The 16,195-nt window shown below is 34.4% G+C and overlaps 1 protein-coding gene across 9 annotated transcripts in view; it reads left to right on the top strand.

Moving 5' to 3' along the window:
* The first annotated feature begins 2,455 nt into the window (after window positions 1–2,455).
* The window catches only part of LOC136028739 (uncharacterized), a 56,899-nt gene continuing 43,159 nt past the window's right edge, over window positions 2,456–16,195 (top strand). For 3 of the 9 annotated variants that reach the window (XM_065706611.1, XM_065706613.1, XM_065706612.1), the window contains exons 1-3: window positions 6,911–7,075; window positions 10,467–10,552; window positions 15,713–15,996. In XM_065706611.1, coding sequence (XP_065562683.1) covers window positions 7,026–7,075; window positions 10,467–10,552; window positions 15,713–15,996 — 420 coding nt within the window. In that variant the 5' untranslated portion in view covers window positions 6,911–7,025. The other 6 variants (XM_065706617.1, XM_065706620.1, XM_065706615.1 and 3 more) reach the window with 5 other exon arrangements.

Raw genomic sequence — 16,195 nt, 5'->3', positions numbered from 1 at the left:
TAGGGGTATCTGTTTTAAGGTTTTCGAATTACTTTAATCTATCGTCAAAATATATTGAAATATTTGCGCAATTCCCAGTTTTTTTTAGTTGTTTCTTTTTTCAGTTTTTTAGCTTTTTTTAGTTTTTTTTCTTTTTAGTTTTATAAGGTTTAGTTTTATAAATTTTTAGTTTAGTTTTTTACACACAACTGCCTGGGGAAGACTCGAAAAGCCTTATGATGGACTGCTGCAATCCTCTAATTCTCAACCAATAACAAAAATTATTGACAAAAAATAAACAAAAAGGTAGAAAAACACTTTCTCAACTAACAAATAATACCAAAATTAACTACCCTCTCCCAATAACCGTTTCTTAAGCTTTACTTAAAATAACCCAATCTGCTCAGCCTCCCGAGTGCACGCTGGGATATCATTCCAAATAGTCGGAAGAAATATAAGGCGCAACAATATTATGGTACAGTAATAAGAGAATTGATAATGGTGAAATATGCTTTAATTGGCACAAAATTCCCAAATCTAGCAGCTTTAGCTGCGACTCGATCACCTTGGGGCCTCCAAGACAAATTAGAATCAATCTGGAAGCCTTAATAACGCACTTCATGTACCTTTGACAAATCAATACCATTAAAAAATAGCCCTCCATCAGCAATTGGCTGCTTACCAACTCTACAAAATATCATGAAACTAGTTTTTTTAACATTCATTGACAAAAGACTCAAACTTGTAAATAAAAAAAAAATGACTTCAAAACCCTATTTACTTTCAACAATAAACCATCAATGGATCGACTAGACACAGTTAAAGCATTATTATCCGCAAAACTTGTAATAAAACATTCAGGTAAGTACAAACGCAGTGAATCAACATACACAAGGTACAAAAGTGGTCCCAAGACAGACTCTTGGGGTACACCACAATTCACTTGAAAAAGAGAAGAAAAAACACAATGTAATACAACTTGAAGAGATCTACCACTAAAAAAAAACTATCTAACCACTTTAGACAGTTACCACAAACTCAAAAGGATTATAGAGGTTTGAGTAAAATTTTAAAATCCACCATATCAAACGTTTCTAAAATCAATCAAAATAGTCAAAGGAATTTCACCAAGTTCAAAACATTTATTCACAGTATCACAGAGGGAATGCGCAGCATCTGACGTCGAGTGACTTTTCCTAAAGCCAAACTGGGCATCACTTAGCATCCCCGTTTTTGTAATTTAATCATACAGCCTTTTATGCACAATTCTTTCAAATAGTTTTGAAAACAGGGGTAGGATTGATTTGGGTCTATAATTTTCAGTATCTAGCTTGGAACCACCTTTATGAAGGGGGAAGACTTTTGATCTTTTAAAAGCATCAGTAATTTACCGGTTTCGAGGGAAAAATTGATTATATGGACTATTTCCGCTTAAGAAGTGGCACCAAAAGTGTTGTTTTCAGTGCTACATTGCACTTACGAATGGTAGAATTGAAAAACAAATCATGTAGACATGAACAACAGCTTTGAAAAGAGCCACTAAACTCTTATAAGTCCGACTAGTCCAATAGCCTTTGCTTTTCCACCTGAGAATGGCAACAAAAGTGCCATTTGGAACTTGCAGATGGTGGAATTTATAGAAAGAACGTAAGTATGAGCAATATCTTTTATATAAGGTGTAGAAAATATGTCTGCGATATTCTGGTAGCCTGCTAGTGCTATCCCTTGAGAAATGGCACAGAAAATGCCATTTTAGTGCCATATAGCACTTACAGATGGCGAAATTTATAAAAATCACGTAGATATAAGAAACATATTCTTGATGAGCTATTAAGTATATCTTTTTGATGTTCTGGTAACCTGCTAGGATTTGAAAAAAAAAAGAAAAAAAAGAGACAGATCAGTGCTACCGATGTAAAACAGTGATTTTCCTTGTTGTTCAAGGGGGAGGACTGAAATTTTCCCTGTCAAAAATTTTCGACCATGCTGATTCCTATGGTACAGTTTTTATTTTGATCAGACATCATTTTGAATGGGTTTCAGGTTTTTTTCGAAATCATCATGAATTTCGTTTTTAAATAAACTTGTCAATACTGACCATTCCTAAATCAGTGTCAGAATGTAATTTCTTATGACAAGGCAGTTTTTTTTCAAAATTTATTTTTTTTACTTTTGGTTAATACGGGCTGTTTTTCGCTCTTTACTAGGTTGCAGCTATTGCTGCAACAATAAAAGGATTCTGACTCGTGTTTTGAGGACCAAAATAGTGCCTCGGAGGCCTCGTTGTCACATTTAGATCCTCCTCCCATCAACCTATGGGAAGAACTTTAGACCTTTCTGGAATAAAAAACTTGCTGATTATCAAGCGGTACCATTTAAGTTGTAAATTGGGTCGTACAGAAAGATTTAAGGAAAACGAGCATTTCCCTGGGTTGTATTCCTTGGATAGATTGGGACGGAGGAGGAGCGTGCATGGCCGCGTTGGCCTAAAATGGCCTGGTGCTGTGGTGAATTGTTTGTAACAGTATTAGTAATTATCATTTTTCAAATTATCCGACCACACAGAAAAAACTGAGTGTCCTGAACTTATCAGAATGTTTCTGATCCCAAAATTATACAGCAATGTCGCGCCAATGTCTGTCCAGGTGTGCACCTGCTGTCATCTGTCTTTCTAATAAATTAATTATTTGAAAAAGTTTCAAAAAATTAATTTAGGAAACCCGCCTGGAAAGCTAGGCCTATGCTTAACAGGCTTAATTTTCTTGCCACATGAATAAGGAAGGGTAAGTTACAAAAATAACACATTGTTCAATACAATTCCGTGTTTTTTTTGATACCACAATCATTCCTGTAATAACTGCAAACCATCCCCTCCCGTCCCATGTATTGGGCCGTATGTAGGCCTAGACTACATGGCCATAAAAAGTTGTTCATTATATTTTTCTCTAAATTGGCTTTATTTGGTTATGCAAAGATAATAGAGATAGAAATAAACATAGACAAATATAAAAAAGTGAAAAAAAAAATATATGTGGAAAATCAGCCAACTTTCCATGTACAGCATAGGGCTATATCTAGCCTGGAGGGCTGGGCAGATTTGGAACAGTAGTGATTATTATGCTTAGAGAAGCATTGGATGCTGTGTTCCTTTTTTCTTGTCTTATTTCTGTGCAATGAATTATACAAGCCAGTTTTTGAAGGAGACTCTTCATCTAAGTAACCCAGTCTATGTTGAACTAGGTCTTGACCTATTTTCATTCAAATTTCCAAATATGGGGCTGATCAACTAACAAATCATGTACCAGTTCATCATAGATGGATTAGCATAAACTTACATTCCCTTAGGAAACCAGAAAATTTTCATTTTGGCTCATAAACTAGAATTTACTTTTTTTTTCATTCATTATAGAAAAGTCAAGTGAATGAAGATTTCAGGAATGTTTTGGCAGTTTCAACATAGCAATCATTATATTTAGGCTACAAAGAGCATTGAATCGGGAATCAATTGGCGTGCTGATTTATACCTGTGAATACATATTCTGTTGATTAGGTACATTTTACAATGAAAATTCACCTGGAATCATATATTCTAAACATATTAACTTGTTGGTTTTCAGTCCTTGCAGGTATGCTTAAAGATTCTTTGCTCCTGGGCTGATTCTTAGTTGCTTTTTAATTTATTGATTGAATTTAATGCAATTAAATATAGTTCTGAACATAATAGTAATGATAATGAACTTTGAACATAACAGTCCCACCCATGACCCACCCTATTCAGCAAAATTTCCACTATTTACAACAAGAGCTGGCCTAAGAAATGTTCTTTGTAAGTCCACAAGTTTAAAAAAACCAAGGAAGGTGAAACTTATTTTCAGGGTGTATTCCTGATCTATGGAATGACTTGAAAGACAACACCCAGTAGTAGAGGAACAAACCATACAAGGACAACTGGGAAACATAAGGATCAACCATACGTAAATAAGAACTGAGGAGCAGTCAAGAGTATTAATACCCACTACTTTATTGTGGGCTAAATTGTGATTTGATCCAGAAAAAATTCTATTTGCCTTCAGTTTAAGTAATGCCAGGCTATATCCTAGTTGTTTTTTTTTGCATACTTTTTTTTTACTTTTCTTTGACAGAGTCTAAAAAAACGGAAATTATGCATAAACATATAGTTTTAAGGCTCTATTTTTCTCTTTTAAAGTGTAATTGTAGGGATGTTTTGAGGTATACAGCAAAGGCCCACTATTTTCAAACCATGGCTTGTCCATTATTTATTACCAAGCTGGGCATTGTTATCTAAATGATATTCTTTGTGGTTGGGGGCTATGTCTCTTTCCTCTCTGCTGATGTCGCCAGCTAAGTCATGAAAAGATACAAACTTAGGCTATAGCTAGCCAATGAAACATAAATATACTAACTGTTCAGTACTAAATTCTGTAATATAGTAGCCTATGGTATAGACATTGATGAAGGGATTTTTGCTGTATTGGAAAACAGCTTAAAAAATGTATGTCTGCACAAACTTACTTTAGTAGGCTACATCAAAGATAAGCAGCTGAGCTGTAATTTATTGTTAAAATTCTAGAAAATAGGATTTTCACTATTAAGGAATCTAAGCATTGAAATGGAGCTGTTAGTAATGAATCTAGTGTTTAAAGTATGTCCTGGGAAATTCTTTTCCACCTATTATCTCAACTATTCTTTAGTCCTTAAGCCTTTTAAAATTGTACTTCAGGCAGATCCCTTAAATTAGCTTGCCTTAAATCACAGTTTGGAATGAAGATCTAAAGTTTTTCCACGTTTGTCAAATTTTGATAGGGAGAGGGTTAGAGGAGTTTTTTTTAAGGGGGGGGGGGAGTTAGAGCAGTTATTTTATTGGGGGGGGGGTCGAGGGGTAAAATACAAAAAATACCTTTTTAGGCCACTATTTATTGTTTGTTCTAAGGAGTGAGTCCTTTGGGCTGGTTTCATAGGAGAGTCATCCCTTGCTTATATACAAGTATGGATGCTAGATTATTATCCTAAACTACTGTTTTACTTCTAGAAGTAAATGCATATAGTAGTGGAAATTCATCCTTTATGCTAGGAAGTGATGTGTGTTTGGTAAAATGACACCATGTAATTAGATGTTTTAAATAATAGAATTTTCTCTATTTACAAAAGTAAGTCTATGCAAATAAAACACATTCTATCATCTGTTATTTTGTTAAGTCTCTTATTACATTTCATTTGACTAAATATATACATCCTTTCATTGGATAGACTAGCTTGTTGTTACATGGCGGTGAATATTATTCACTTGCATCAATTGTATAACATTGCAACACATATGTCTTAGTCTTTTGCTCTATAACCTTATTAAAAATTATGCTAAAACAGCCAGTCTCAAATCCCAAATTCAAAGCATAACCTTTCTTGGAAATTTGAATTTTTGTAACAGGTTTTTTTTCATTTTTTTCTGCCAGTTCTTGGTATTTCTCAACAAAGACTTTATAAAGACTGTTTATAGTTAGAATGGAATTGCGGCTTTTTATTGATATGCTAGTTTGATAAAAAAAACAAAACAAAAAAACATAACTTGATAGCTATTCTTTTGTTTGCTAGTACAGGGTGGCAAGTGTGGTTTGTCAGACTCCTGGTAACTTTGAAAACACAAAACACCAGTCTTGTCGTTATTGGCCCCCAAAACAAGACACCAGAGCCAGTGGTTCTTAGATGGTTTCTTTTATCACTATATGGTAAAACTGACAGTTCCCAAGAGCTATGATTTATAAGTTGCTCATGTGTAATGGTTCTAGGCAATCCTCCCAGAAAATACATACTTGCTGAAAAGAAATTATTCCCAAAAATTTACTCCTCAAAGAAAATTCCCCCAGATAATTACCCCCTCCCCCGTGCTGAAAATCGCCCTAGACAAACAACCACTGCACATGCAAAAAATTCCCCTACACAGAGTGTCCTTATGTTTCCCAATGTTAAATACTACCTGTTAGCAAGGGATAAATTACAGAAATTTAAAAGAAACTTAAAACTTCTACATTGGGGTTCTCTTATTGTTTTGTAGTTTGCAAGGGAGGAAGATACCTCAAAGGGTGTATTTTAATGTAAAAAAATCCCAGCTCTCATTGAACCATCTGATAAATACATAATTAATTTTAAGGGAGAAACAAAGAAAGGGTGGAGGTTGATTTCGATGTATAGTCTTCAGGACTGTAACCAGGATTTTTTTTATGGGGGGGGGGGCACAAAAGAAACTTTAAAAAACGCTAAAAATCCTAAAGTTGATCTCTATATCCTAATGATTTCTGGGAATATTTATGGTCTATGCTGTTATTATGAAAGTTAAGAACAACATTTAAGTCCCAAAATGGGTAAACTTTATTCCTTCTAGGAGGGGGACTGCCTCTTTCTTATCAACACCTCTATATCATGGTTGTAAAAACACCAGTGGGTGCTCATTATATCAGAAATTCAGAGTTCAAGTTCCTTTTTTATAGTTCAAGAGTGCTTTTAGACCAACCAGCCAGGGGGTATTTTCAAGGGGAGTAAATACTGGCAACTTGTATAACAGTCTTTATGATTAATGACAGAATCTTCCCAATGGAAATATTTTTAAAATTTGTTTTTTAAATCAGGCTTGGCTCAATGAACAATACATTTAAAAAACAGAAATAAATGCATTTTTGAAATTAAATAAGCCCTTGTGTGAAGTTTATTTTTCCCCTTTGTTGCCATTTAATCACCAAGGTAGTGTTGTACCTCTGTTTAGCTTCAAGGTTTTTAGAGCCATGTTGCTAACAGTAGTGACATCTTTAATAATTTTCAGTGCCATCTATGAATAGTATTTCTACTGAAAGAAAAGCTAAAATCTATTCAGATAGATCAAAAAGGAGGATTTTCCAAAGTAAAACAGGTAGAATTATGAAGTTCAGCTAATGGATTATATAAATATTTTTCTATATATATGCATGTTTAACTCTAGTTTAGAATCCCTTAAAATTTATGGATAAATAACAGAAGCATTCCTGCATAATTTCTTCATGCAAAGGAGTACAGGCCTAATTAACTCATCATCTAGCAAACATTCTAAGTATATCTTTTAATACATTAATATTTAAGTTGATAGCCTATATTTGTGTTATTTCGCGGCAATTGTTATGGGTTTAAGCCTGTGAGACATTCATCTTTATTTAGCAGCACTTCTAAAAAAAAAGAAAAAAAATTTGGCCATTCATCTACAGGTCTATGTTTAGGGAATCAATTCAATGTTGCTTGATTAAATTCTCACATTGTAGGCTATATTTTACTTAGAACCTCAGTAGTTTATTGAGGAGTTACTCCCTTCTCTGTCCAATATCATTAACATCATTTTAGAACAAGCATACATGCTACTAGAGAAGGTCCTCTTTAGTGAAATTCAGTTAATTATTTTCCTTGATGTAAACTCAGTTTATCAGTAATCATGAGTATAGTATTGAATTAAAATGAGGGTTGACAGACCTTAAATACTGTTTAAGAGCCCTCTTGATACACCAAACAATTTGTGGGTTTAGTTTGAATTTTTGTTAACAGTAAATTATTTATTCTGTCTTTGTTCACAGTATTTCAGCATTTATGATGTCTCTTGACAAAAAAAGAGTATTCCTCTTCTGTCATAAAAGTTATTAAAATTTTCCTAGAAACAAAATAGGTAATATCTTCATTTTTGTCTGCAATGTTGACAAAACATGTTTTTGATAATAAATTTAAATATAAATAATTCCTTGCATGGTTATTAGCACCAAACTACATGCCTCTAAAAAATTAACAAACATTGTTAGTTTATCATTTTGTCAGATTGTCTATTCTCTTCATTCTTTGCAAAAAAAAATATCCTGTTTGGAAAAATTTCAAAACTTGAATTAGAGAAAGCCTCTTATTTAATTTTTCACTTTAATTGAAGTATTTTGTGCAATCTTAAAGTCTCAAAAATAATGAAATTTCCGAATTCATATGATTTTCCAGTTGAAGAAATTATAAAATTTACCAACTTTCTTAAAATATGTATAATTCTAAGGGTAAGTTCTAGTACAAGCATCAAAAGAAACAGCATGAGCATTAGGGAAATAATGGTAAAAACACAGATTCCTTTTTTGGCCATTATTTTTAAGGAGAGGAGGTCCTTTGGATTAATCTTAGGAAGTCCCCTCTCCTCTCTATGCACATTGCTGCTATATCGTTAGGCTATAAAACCATAAAATAGTATCATTGCAATTTTATGACAAGATATCATAATTTAGTGTCTTTAATCTATGTCAAGTCTGGTAAAATGGCATCATGTTATGAGATGTTCAAAAAATAACATTTATTTGCTTTTGCTGTTGGCAAAAGCATGCAAATAAAATAAATTTCTAGTTGTCTATTTTGTTGACAGGAAAGTGTTCAATTGAATGAGTCTCTTATTATCTTTAACTTGGTTAAACTTGAACATATGTGTGTTAACTAGACTATAATGGGTTAGGAATGAAGATACTATTCATCCAGTTATGGTTGTTAAATACTAAGTGTTATGTGAGACTTGACTTTGTAATGGAATGAAAACCAGATCTTTGGTTTTTGCAAAATTTAACTTGCCCTTAAACTCAGAGGCTATTAGTGCTTCAACATATCAACCTAATAGTTAATTCTATAGGGAGGATTTTATTCTCATTTCCTGTTAGTAGTTTAGTTTTGAGTACATACTGAGGGATGCCAATCCACGAAAATGTAGATAGAGGTGGTAATTGTATTTTTTTTTTTTTTTTTTAGTATGTTATCTGTTGAGGCTGCTTATTTCCATTTTGGCACTGCAAATTTTTGGAGATGTAAATGGAATGCCTCTGTCCATGCACTTTTGTGGTTGTTAATAATTTCACTCTTCCTTAAATTATATTACCCCTTTGGAATTATGTATACTTGGGATACTTGCACTTGTGAAGAGGGGACTCATAACCTGCTTTTGAAATTGATGTGACTATAACTCTCATAGAAAAAAAATTTGTCTTTTATGAGCACTATGCTAACTACCTTTGTCTTGTAAATAAAAAAAAAGTTTTTTCAGCCTAAAGTAAGGGGCAGCATTGAAGCTTAAAACATACATAAATTGTTCTGTAAGTGAAAGGGGCTGCCCCCTCTTCCATACCCCACATTTATGTGAAAGTTTGAGCCTTTGTCACAACTCAGCATTTCAAAGTGATACAAAACTTTAGCATAAAAATCAAAGTAATGAGGAGAGAAAGGCCCTTTCATATAAGGAATAATTTCTGTTTTAATGTAACTACTTACTTTCAGTTGATATTGCTTTTTTATTTTTAATTCCTAGTCGTTTTCCAAATAATTCTGGAAAATTTGTGATACACCATATGGTATCAACACTGCCATGATATTTTCACTTACTTTTTTTCTTGAGGGGGGCAGCCCTCATACATGGAGTTTTTTTTTGTTTTTTTAGTTTAATTTTCATCCTAACATCCATTTGATTTTTTCTATTTGATTTGTGACAGATTTTCAATAATGCCAGGAGTTCCCCTCTCCCTCGTGTAAAGCTTATCCTGAAAAGCTCCCGCATAAACTTTTCTTCCTGTGGAAAATCCTCTCCCCTACAAAATCGCACCCTAAGGATCATAAGAAAATCCCGCCTCAAATTTGCTCAGAGTTTGGCAGTTAATTGTGATGTCTTTGCATAGTAGGAATGGCAGTAATGGTTAAAATTACCATCAATCAGCTTTGACAAAGACAGGTTTTTCAAACAATCATTTAGAAGGCACCAAACCATAATTTAAATCAAACTCCAAATACCACTTATAGGGCTTTCCCCAAAAACTATGGCAGGTTGTATCATCACCAAAAGCATAGTTTTTGGACTTATTGAATTTTGATTGGAGAACTTTAGGAGGAGGAGACATGAGGGTGGGAGCTAGCTGCTCTCCAATGTTTTTGGTCACTTAAGAGGGCACTAGAACTTTGAATTCTTGTTTGAATGTGCCCTCTGCTTATCTTCTAGGATCATTAGTTAGATATGATCACACATGGGGAAATTAGAAACGTCAGCCAAATTTTCTATACCTATTGAATCTTATATATTTGGAATCATGATAATAAAGCAATTACTTTGATGTATCTATTGATATAAAACTTCCGTTTTTTAGAGTTTTGGTCACCACTATGCCACATTGCTCCTCACTTACAGTTCATTACCACGAACTGTTTGATAGCCTTTTCATTTTCCTTATTCTTGCTAATTAATTTAACAAAGAGTGCAACCTGTGTGTGGAAATAATTTTGGGACATTTTGTCTTAAAAAACAAACTAATCAAATACACCAAATACTGTTCATTTCTTCTTATTCATTACTACCTGTCCTTTGTGACAAAACAAGTATTGATTGAAGGGTCAGTATCAAGTCAAATTGTTTTGTATATACTTTGTTGTTTATTGCCCTGTTATTCACTGTTCGTTTTCAGGTTCATGGATGATGCACCATTTGAAGGTTTTTGTGATGACACTCCATTTGAAGGCTTTGGAGACCCTGAAATAACATCAGACAATGGTAACATTCTTGCTAAAGACTGACACAGATAGGGCCAAAACTTGATTTTTTCCTCCTCTTTATGAACTGCTAAAAAGCTGTGTTTAAATACAACTCTGCATCCTTGTTCTGTTTCTGTTTTGTAAATAGAATCTTCTGATTAAATTATTTTTTTTTAATTGCTTCCTTGTAAGTGACAGGAATTTTTGTCACTCAATTGTGTTATTAAATTCAGTTTTGCTTTGGCTATTTTAACCCAAAGTCATAATATGTTTTTACTGTTTTGGACCAGAAAGTTTAATGAAAACTGTATCTAACTGTGTATAAAACTGTGCTATTTGTATTTGAATTTTCATTTGTAAGTTTGTTATTTTCCTTTATCAAAGATTTTTCCTGAGAATTGTAGTCATGAATGCCTTTTTGTTTATTTTTTTTGGGGGGGGGGAGATTGATTTAAATTGATGGTGAGGGAATATTGGAAGAGGGTTCATCTGAAACTTTGTCCATTTAAGCAAACAATTCTGCCACCATTAAGTGCTCTTTTCATCCATTTTTGGAAGTAGAACAATCAATTTACAAGTTTCGAAATGCCACAAAAAACATTCCTGTTTCTTTTTTCTCCTTTTTTTTTTGTTTTCCCCCCAAAAATTTGTTTTAATTTTCAAACTGTCTGTCTTATCCATAGTCATTCTGATCCATATAGTGGACCTGCACATTTTTCTCATTATCTCTCATTATTTGAAATAATGTATTTGGATGTTGATATAGTGAGATATATTAATGTTGAGATAGTGGCAGATCCTCTCATATTTCAGAATAGTTGGGAAGTTTATAATTAATTTATTCTTTTTCGTATATTTTCCTACGCAGAAAGAGGGGTATCCCCTAAGAGAAAGATTTGGCCTGAAAACACTGCTACCTCTAAGATTTACAAAACTATAACCTGAAAATTTTGTTTTAAAATTTAAGCCCCTTACCCCCCAAACAAACTTCTAAAGGATGTCTTGCCTTAGAGGAGATTGATAAGAGGCAACGCTATAGCGTTCCCCATACTAAAGGCCATAAGGCTTCAATGTTTTATTATTAATTATTATTTGGTTGTGTTTTTGCCAAAGACACTTCATATGTAAGAGGTTGTCGAGTAAACTTCGGAGGAGGCTCAGTCGATTAGAAATAGAAACTTCTAATGGTCTTTTTCAGAGGCGGGTGTTCGGAGGAGCCATTTTGTTCAAAATAGCCCTAAAATCATCGAATAATGCCTCCAGGGCTTACACAACCCTCCAGAACCTGGAGGCAAGGATTTTATGTTATGCTCCGGGGGATATAACGTTTCTATGGAAGGGTTGGATATGTAAACAATGGAAGAAACTCATTTGATTGGAAATCAAAAGTTCTAGTTTTTTTAAGAGTCAAAATTGATTGGAGCACCATTACAACCCCGCCCTCGCGCTCTCTTTTTTCCAAAGGCATCTGATCAAAGTTTTGAGATAGCTATTTTGTTCAAAATAGTCTAAATACATAACAAAGCGTCGAGTGTTGACACAGCTCCTCAGAGCCCAAGGGCAAGGGTTGTAAGTTATGCCCTGGCAGTATATCAGGTTTTTATGGAAGAGGTGGTCGCCTAAACTGAGTTCAAAGAAATCAGTGGGTCAGTAGACTCCCCTCCTCTCAGCCGTCTTTTCCCCAAATGCATCCAATTAAATTTTGAGATAACTATTTGGTTCAAAATAGTCCAATGATCATGCAACAATGATTCCGGGGGTGACACAGCGGCCTAGGGTCCGAGAGCAAGGGTTGTAATTTATATACTGGGTGCATGTGAGATTCTTGTTGAAGAGGCGGTTATATTGATTTTGGAAGAGGCTCATTTGGTTGACACTTAGTATCATAGTATCCCTAGTAGTTCATCATCCTATCAACTAGTAAATAACTTTTGCCTTAATTTTGGAAGTCATTGCACCTAAAAGAATTTGAACCATATTGTGTTTAGCAATATTTGGGATAGAATTGCTGAAATGTTGAAAATACCGACCAGGTGGATTATAAGGAAAATATCAGACGCTAAAGTCCATGGTACAACCATTTTTGTCCCAATCGAAATTGGGTTTTCCTATGGTCAGTGAAGTTAGTTCACACTTTTTTTTAAATTTTACATATTTAAATTGTCTGATCTGAACAAAATTATTCACCATCTCCTATGAATGATACTGATTTAATATTGACCTGCTTAATCTATCGTTAATCAGTTTGAGAAATGAGGTTTGTTGGAAACAGCCCTTGCCCTGTTCTGGTAAACCAGAAATAGCAGTGGAAGTCTTGAGAAATGCCCTCTCAAGATGAGATCACAATTTTGAGCTCTGCTAAAAAAAAAACAGACAAATGACTGTGGACTGTAAGTTAAATTGACATATGCTGACATTTCTTTGTTAAGGTTTTGGTAATTTTTCATTTATTAAGTAAGAAACGTGAAAACATTTCAAACGTATTTTGTTTTCTTTAAAGCGCAAATTGTTCTGATCCATAGAAGACATAGGGGCTATCAGCTCTACTCATGTTAATTTTTGCTCGTTTTGACTTTGACTCGGCTATTTATTGTAATTTATGTTCGTTTTGAGTTTCATTTATTTATTGATAGTTCATTAAAAATTTGTATTGGATGTCTTCAAGGAAATGGCGGGCGTGGGAGGGGGGTTAGTTGCCCTCCAATCACTTTCGACCATTGAAAAGAGCATTAGCCCTTTCAATTTCCAATTGAATGTGCTCTTTTTGAAGTTTTTTCGGTCAACAAATGGCCACCTCAAAATTACCAGGTTCATTTCGGGAAAATACAAGGTGTGGTGGGGATATCCACCCTCTGACCTCCCTGAATCTTAAAATGGGTACTAGAACATCTGATTTTCAATCCAATGAGCCCATTTCAGAGTTTTTATGATTACCCTTTCTATATATACCTTAGGCCTAAATACCCCCAGTTCATAACTTGTAGCCTTGCTCTGAGGGTTGTGGGGGTGTTTTCGTCCTCAAGGACATCATTTTGGAACCTTTCGATTATGTTGAGGAAAATGACTATCTCAAAATTTTGAGTGTATGTGTTTTGGGAAATATTGGGCGTGGAAGGGGGTTAGTTGCCTTGCAATCACTTTTGACTATTAAATACGGCACTAGCCCTTTTAATTTCCAATTGAATTAGCCTTTTTCGAAGTTTCTACGACATCAAATGACTATCTCAAAATTTCAATCAGATGTATTTCAGAAAAAATACGAGGTTTTAGGGAGGTAACCACCCTCTGATTACTTCGAATCTCAAAAAGGAGACAAACTTCCGATTAGCTATTCAGTGAGCCCCCTCTGAAGTTTATAAGATATTCCTTTCTATATAATCTTTAAGTGCCGCCAGGGCATAACTTACAACCCTTGCCCTGAGGGGTGTTTGGGGGTTGTCATCTTCAAATATATAATTTCCGGGCCTTTCAACTACGCTCAACAAAATGGCTATCTCAAAATTTTGATTTAATGTGCTTTGAGAAATAGTGGGCGTGGCAGGGTGGTTAGTTGCCCTCCAATCAGTTTCGACTGTTGAAAAGGACACTAGCCGCTCCAGTTTCCAATCGAATGAAGCCTTTTCAAAGTTTCTACGACAAGTCCTTTGATACGAAGTGCCCTGGTCTAAGACCAAAAACACACACACAAAAAAATAATAATACATTGTGCCCACATCACTCTCTACTTAGACTGCGATTTTGCTCTGCCTTTGATGGCATGGCCCACGAGGGAAAAATTTTCCCTGAACTACAATATGGTCATTATTTTATATCTGTTAGACATTTAAGAGCTATACATGTTTCACCAAACATTTGTTTATTTATCCCTTTATTGGTACTTGTATGATATACGCCCTACCTAATGTTCTTCTAGTAAGTTTCTCTGACGCTCAATCCTAATGGAATATACCAAAGTAAGATAAAATATCATGTTTTAGTAACGAATTTGGGCTATATATTTGCAGAGTATGATGGGGGAGGGGCTAAAGTATAGCGGGTCTGCATGCCTAATGTGTTAGGTACAATTATTGTTTATATTATGTAGTAAGAATTGTTTTCTAACTTCACACTGTCCAAATTCTTTATACCCACTCCCACTAATGTGCAAATATATACCCCAAATTATGTATTTTCCATCTATTTTGTCAATTCTCTTTGTTTTGCCTCACGCTAAGCTGAAGGAAACTAATGAAAAAAAACAGTTCTATAATGCGTCAATGAATGAACAACTTGAAAGGTAGGGCGTATATCATACAAATACCCATTTATTTATATATCCATCCAGTGAATTTTCTTCTAGACTATTCAAGCTAAAACAAGATTTAGAGTAGCTCTTGCACCACGGAAATAGAAATCAGTTGAAAAAATTTGAAGAAAAGCGAAAATCTGGAATGTGATGTCATACTGACAATTATGTAAAGGGAAAAGGCTCGAGCATCCAACTGAAGCGTGTGGAAGAAGATGGTGTTTGGCTGTATTTGCGGAGGCCGAAGGACCGAATTATCTGAGGAATGTCACAAAAAGGGGGTTAAGCGTTCTTTTTGCTAGTTAGAGAGTTGACCAAGCAGGCTGTTAGTCTTGCATATTGAAAATCTGAGGTCGGATAGTATATGAATAGGGTCAGACCCAAAATGCCTCTAGTTGGTCTATGAGCTATGATTTTTTTTTCTAGTTGTGTGCAATTTTTTGTTTTGATAAATTTAAATTTATAAGGTAGAATAATAAAGATTTGTACGAGAAGTACAAAATATTTGATTCAAAGTGAAAACTAAAATGTAATATAGGACAAAAGAAATTCGAAATTCTAAATTAAAATGATTTTTTCAACTGCCCTGATGTGAATATTTTTTGTCAAATCGTTTTTATTTCTTATCTAACTCGTTTCTTTCCACTTATATTGAGAAGTCCTATGATTGGCTATCATGTTTGTTCATCTTGTCTTGTTATTTCTGAATACCAGTTTATGCATGCTCATGACACGTTTCTAACCTTGGTCTCTGTATAAAAAGCTTACAGCCATACAAGATTACGCAAATCTGGTAATAACCTCGGTCTTCCATAGTGTCCCCCTCCTTAAATTATTTGGTCAATTTCTGAGCTCACCACTCTTCATCACTGATTTTAAGCATTCAATTTTCAGACTGCAGCTTGACAGTGAACAATCATGAACCAGAAGTTGAACGCCAAGCTGCCAACAATTGTGAGACTGAGGATTCTGTAGAGATTGAACCTCTGTTAGAGAAAAGCCATTTGAATGAGGATGGTCATGAAAAGCCTGTAAAAAATATTGCTTTTGATGGTGGCAATGGAATTACAGAAGACGAAAAACGAACTACCAACTCAAGTGCTTTCACTTCAGGAGAAGAGTCACGCAATAAAACGTCTGATGAAACAAAGACTGGGATAATTTCAAGTGATCCTCAGGTTAGATTCTGCTTTCGTTTTCTTCATGCTGAATTTAGCATTTTTCCTTGTTTATTTTTCGATAGCGGATATAATTTAGTAAAGAGAAATAAACCATATAATGACTAGGTTACAAATTCTAGCAATCGTAACCTTCTTTTTTTAGACTACTACTAGCAAGTTACTGCAGTCATTAGCAAGTCGCATATGCAATAAAACG

This window comes from Artemia franciscana, chromosome 7, assembly GCF_032884065.1.
Source record: "Artemia franciscana chromosome 7, ASM3288406v1, whole genome shotgun sequence".
In the NCBI taxonomy this organism is placed as follows: Eukaryota; Metazoa; Arthropoda; class Branchiopoda; order Anostraca; family Artemiidae; genus Artemia; species Artemia franciscana.
The sequence above is the reverse complement of the archived record's forward strand: the minus strand, read 5'-3'. Positions and strand labels throughout refer to the sequence as shown.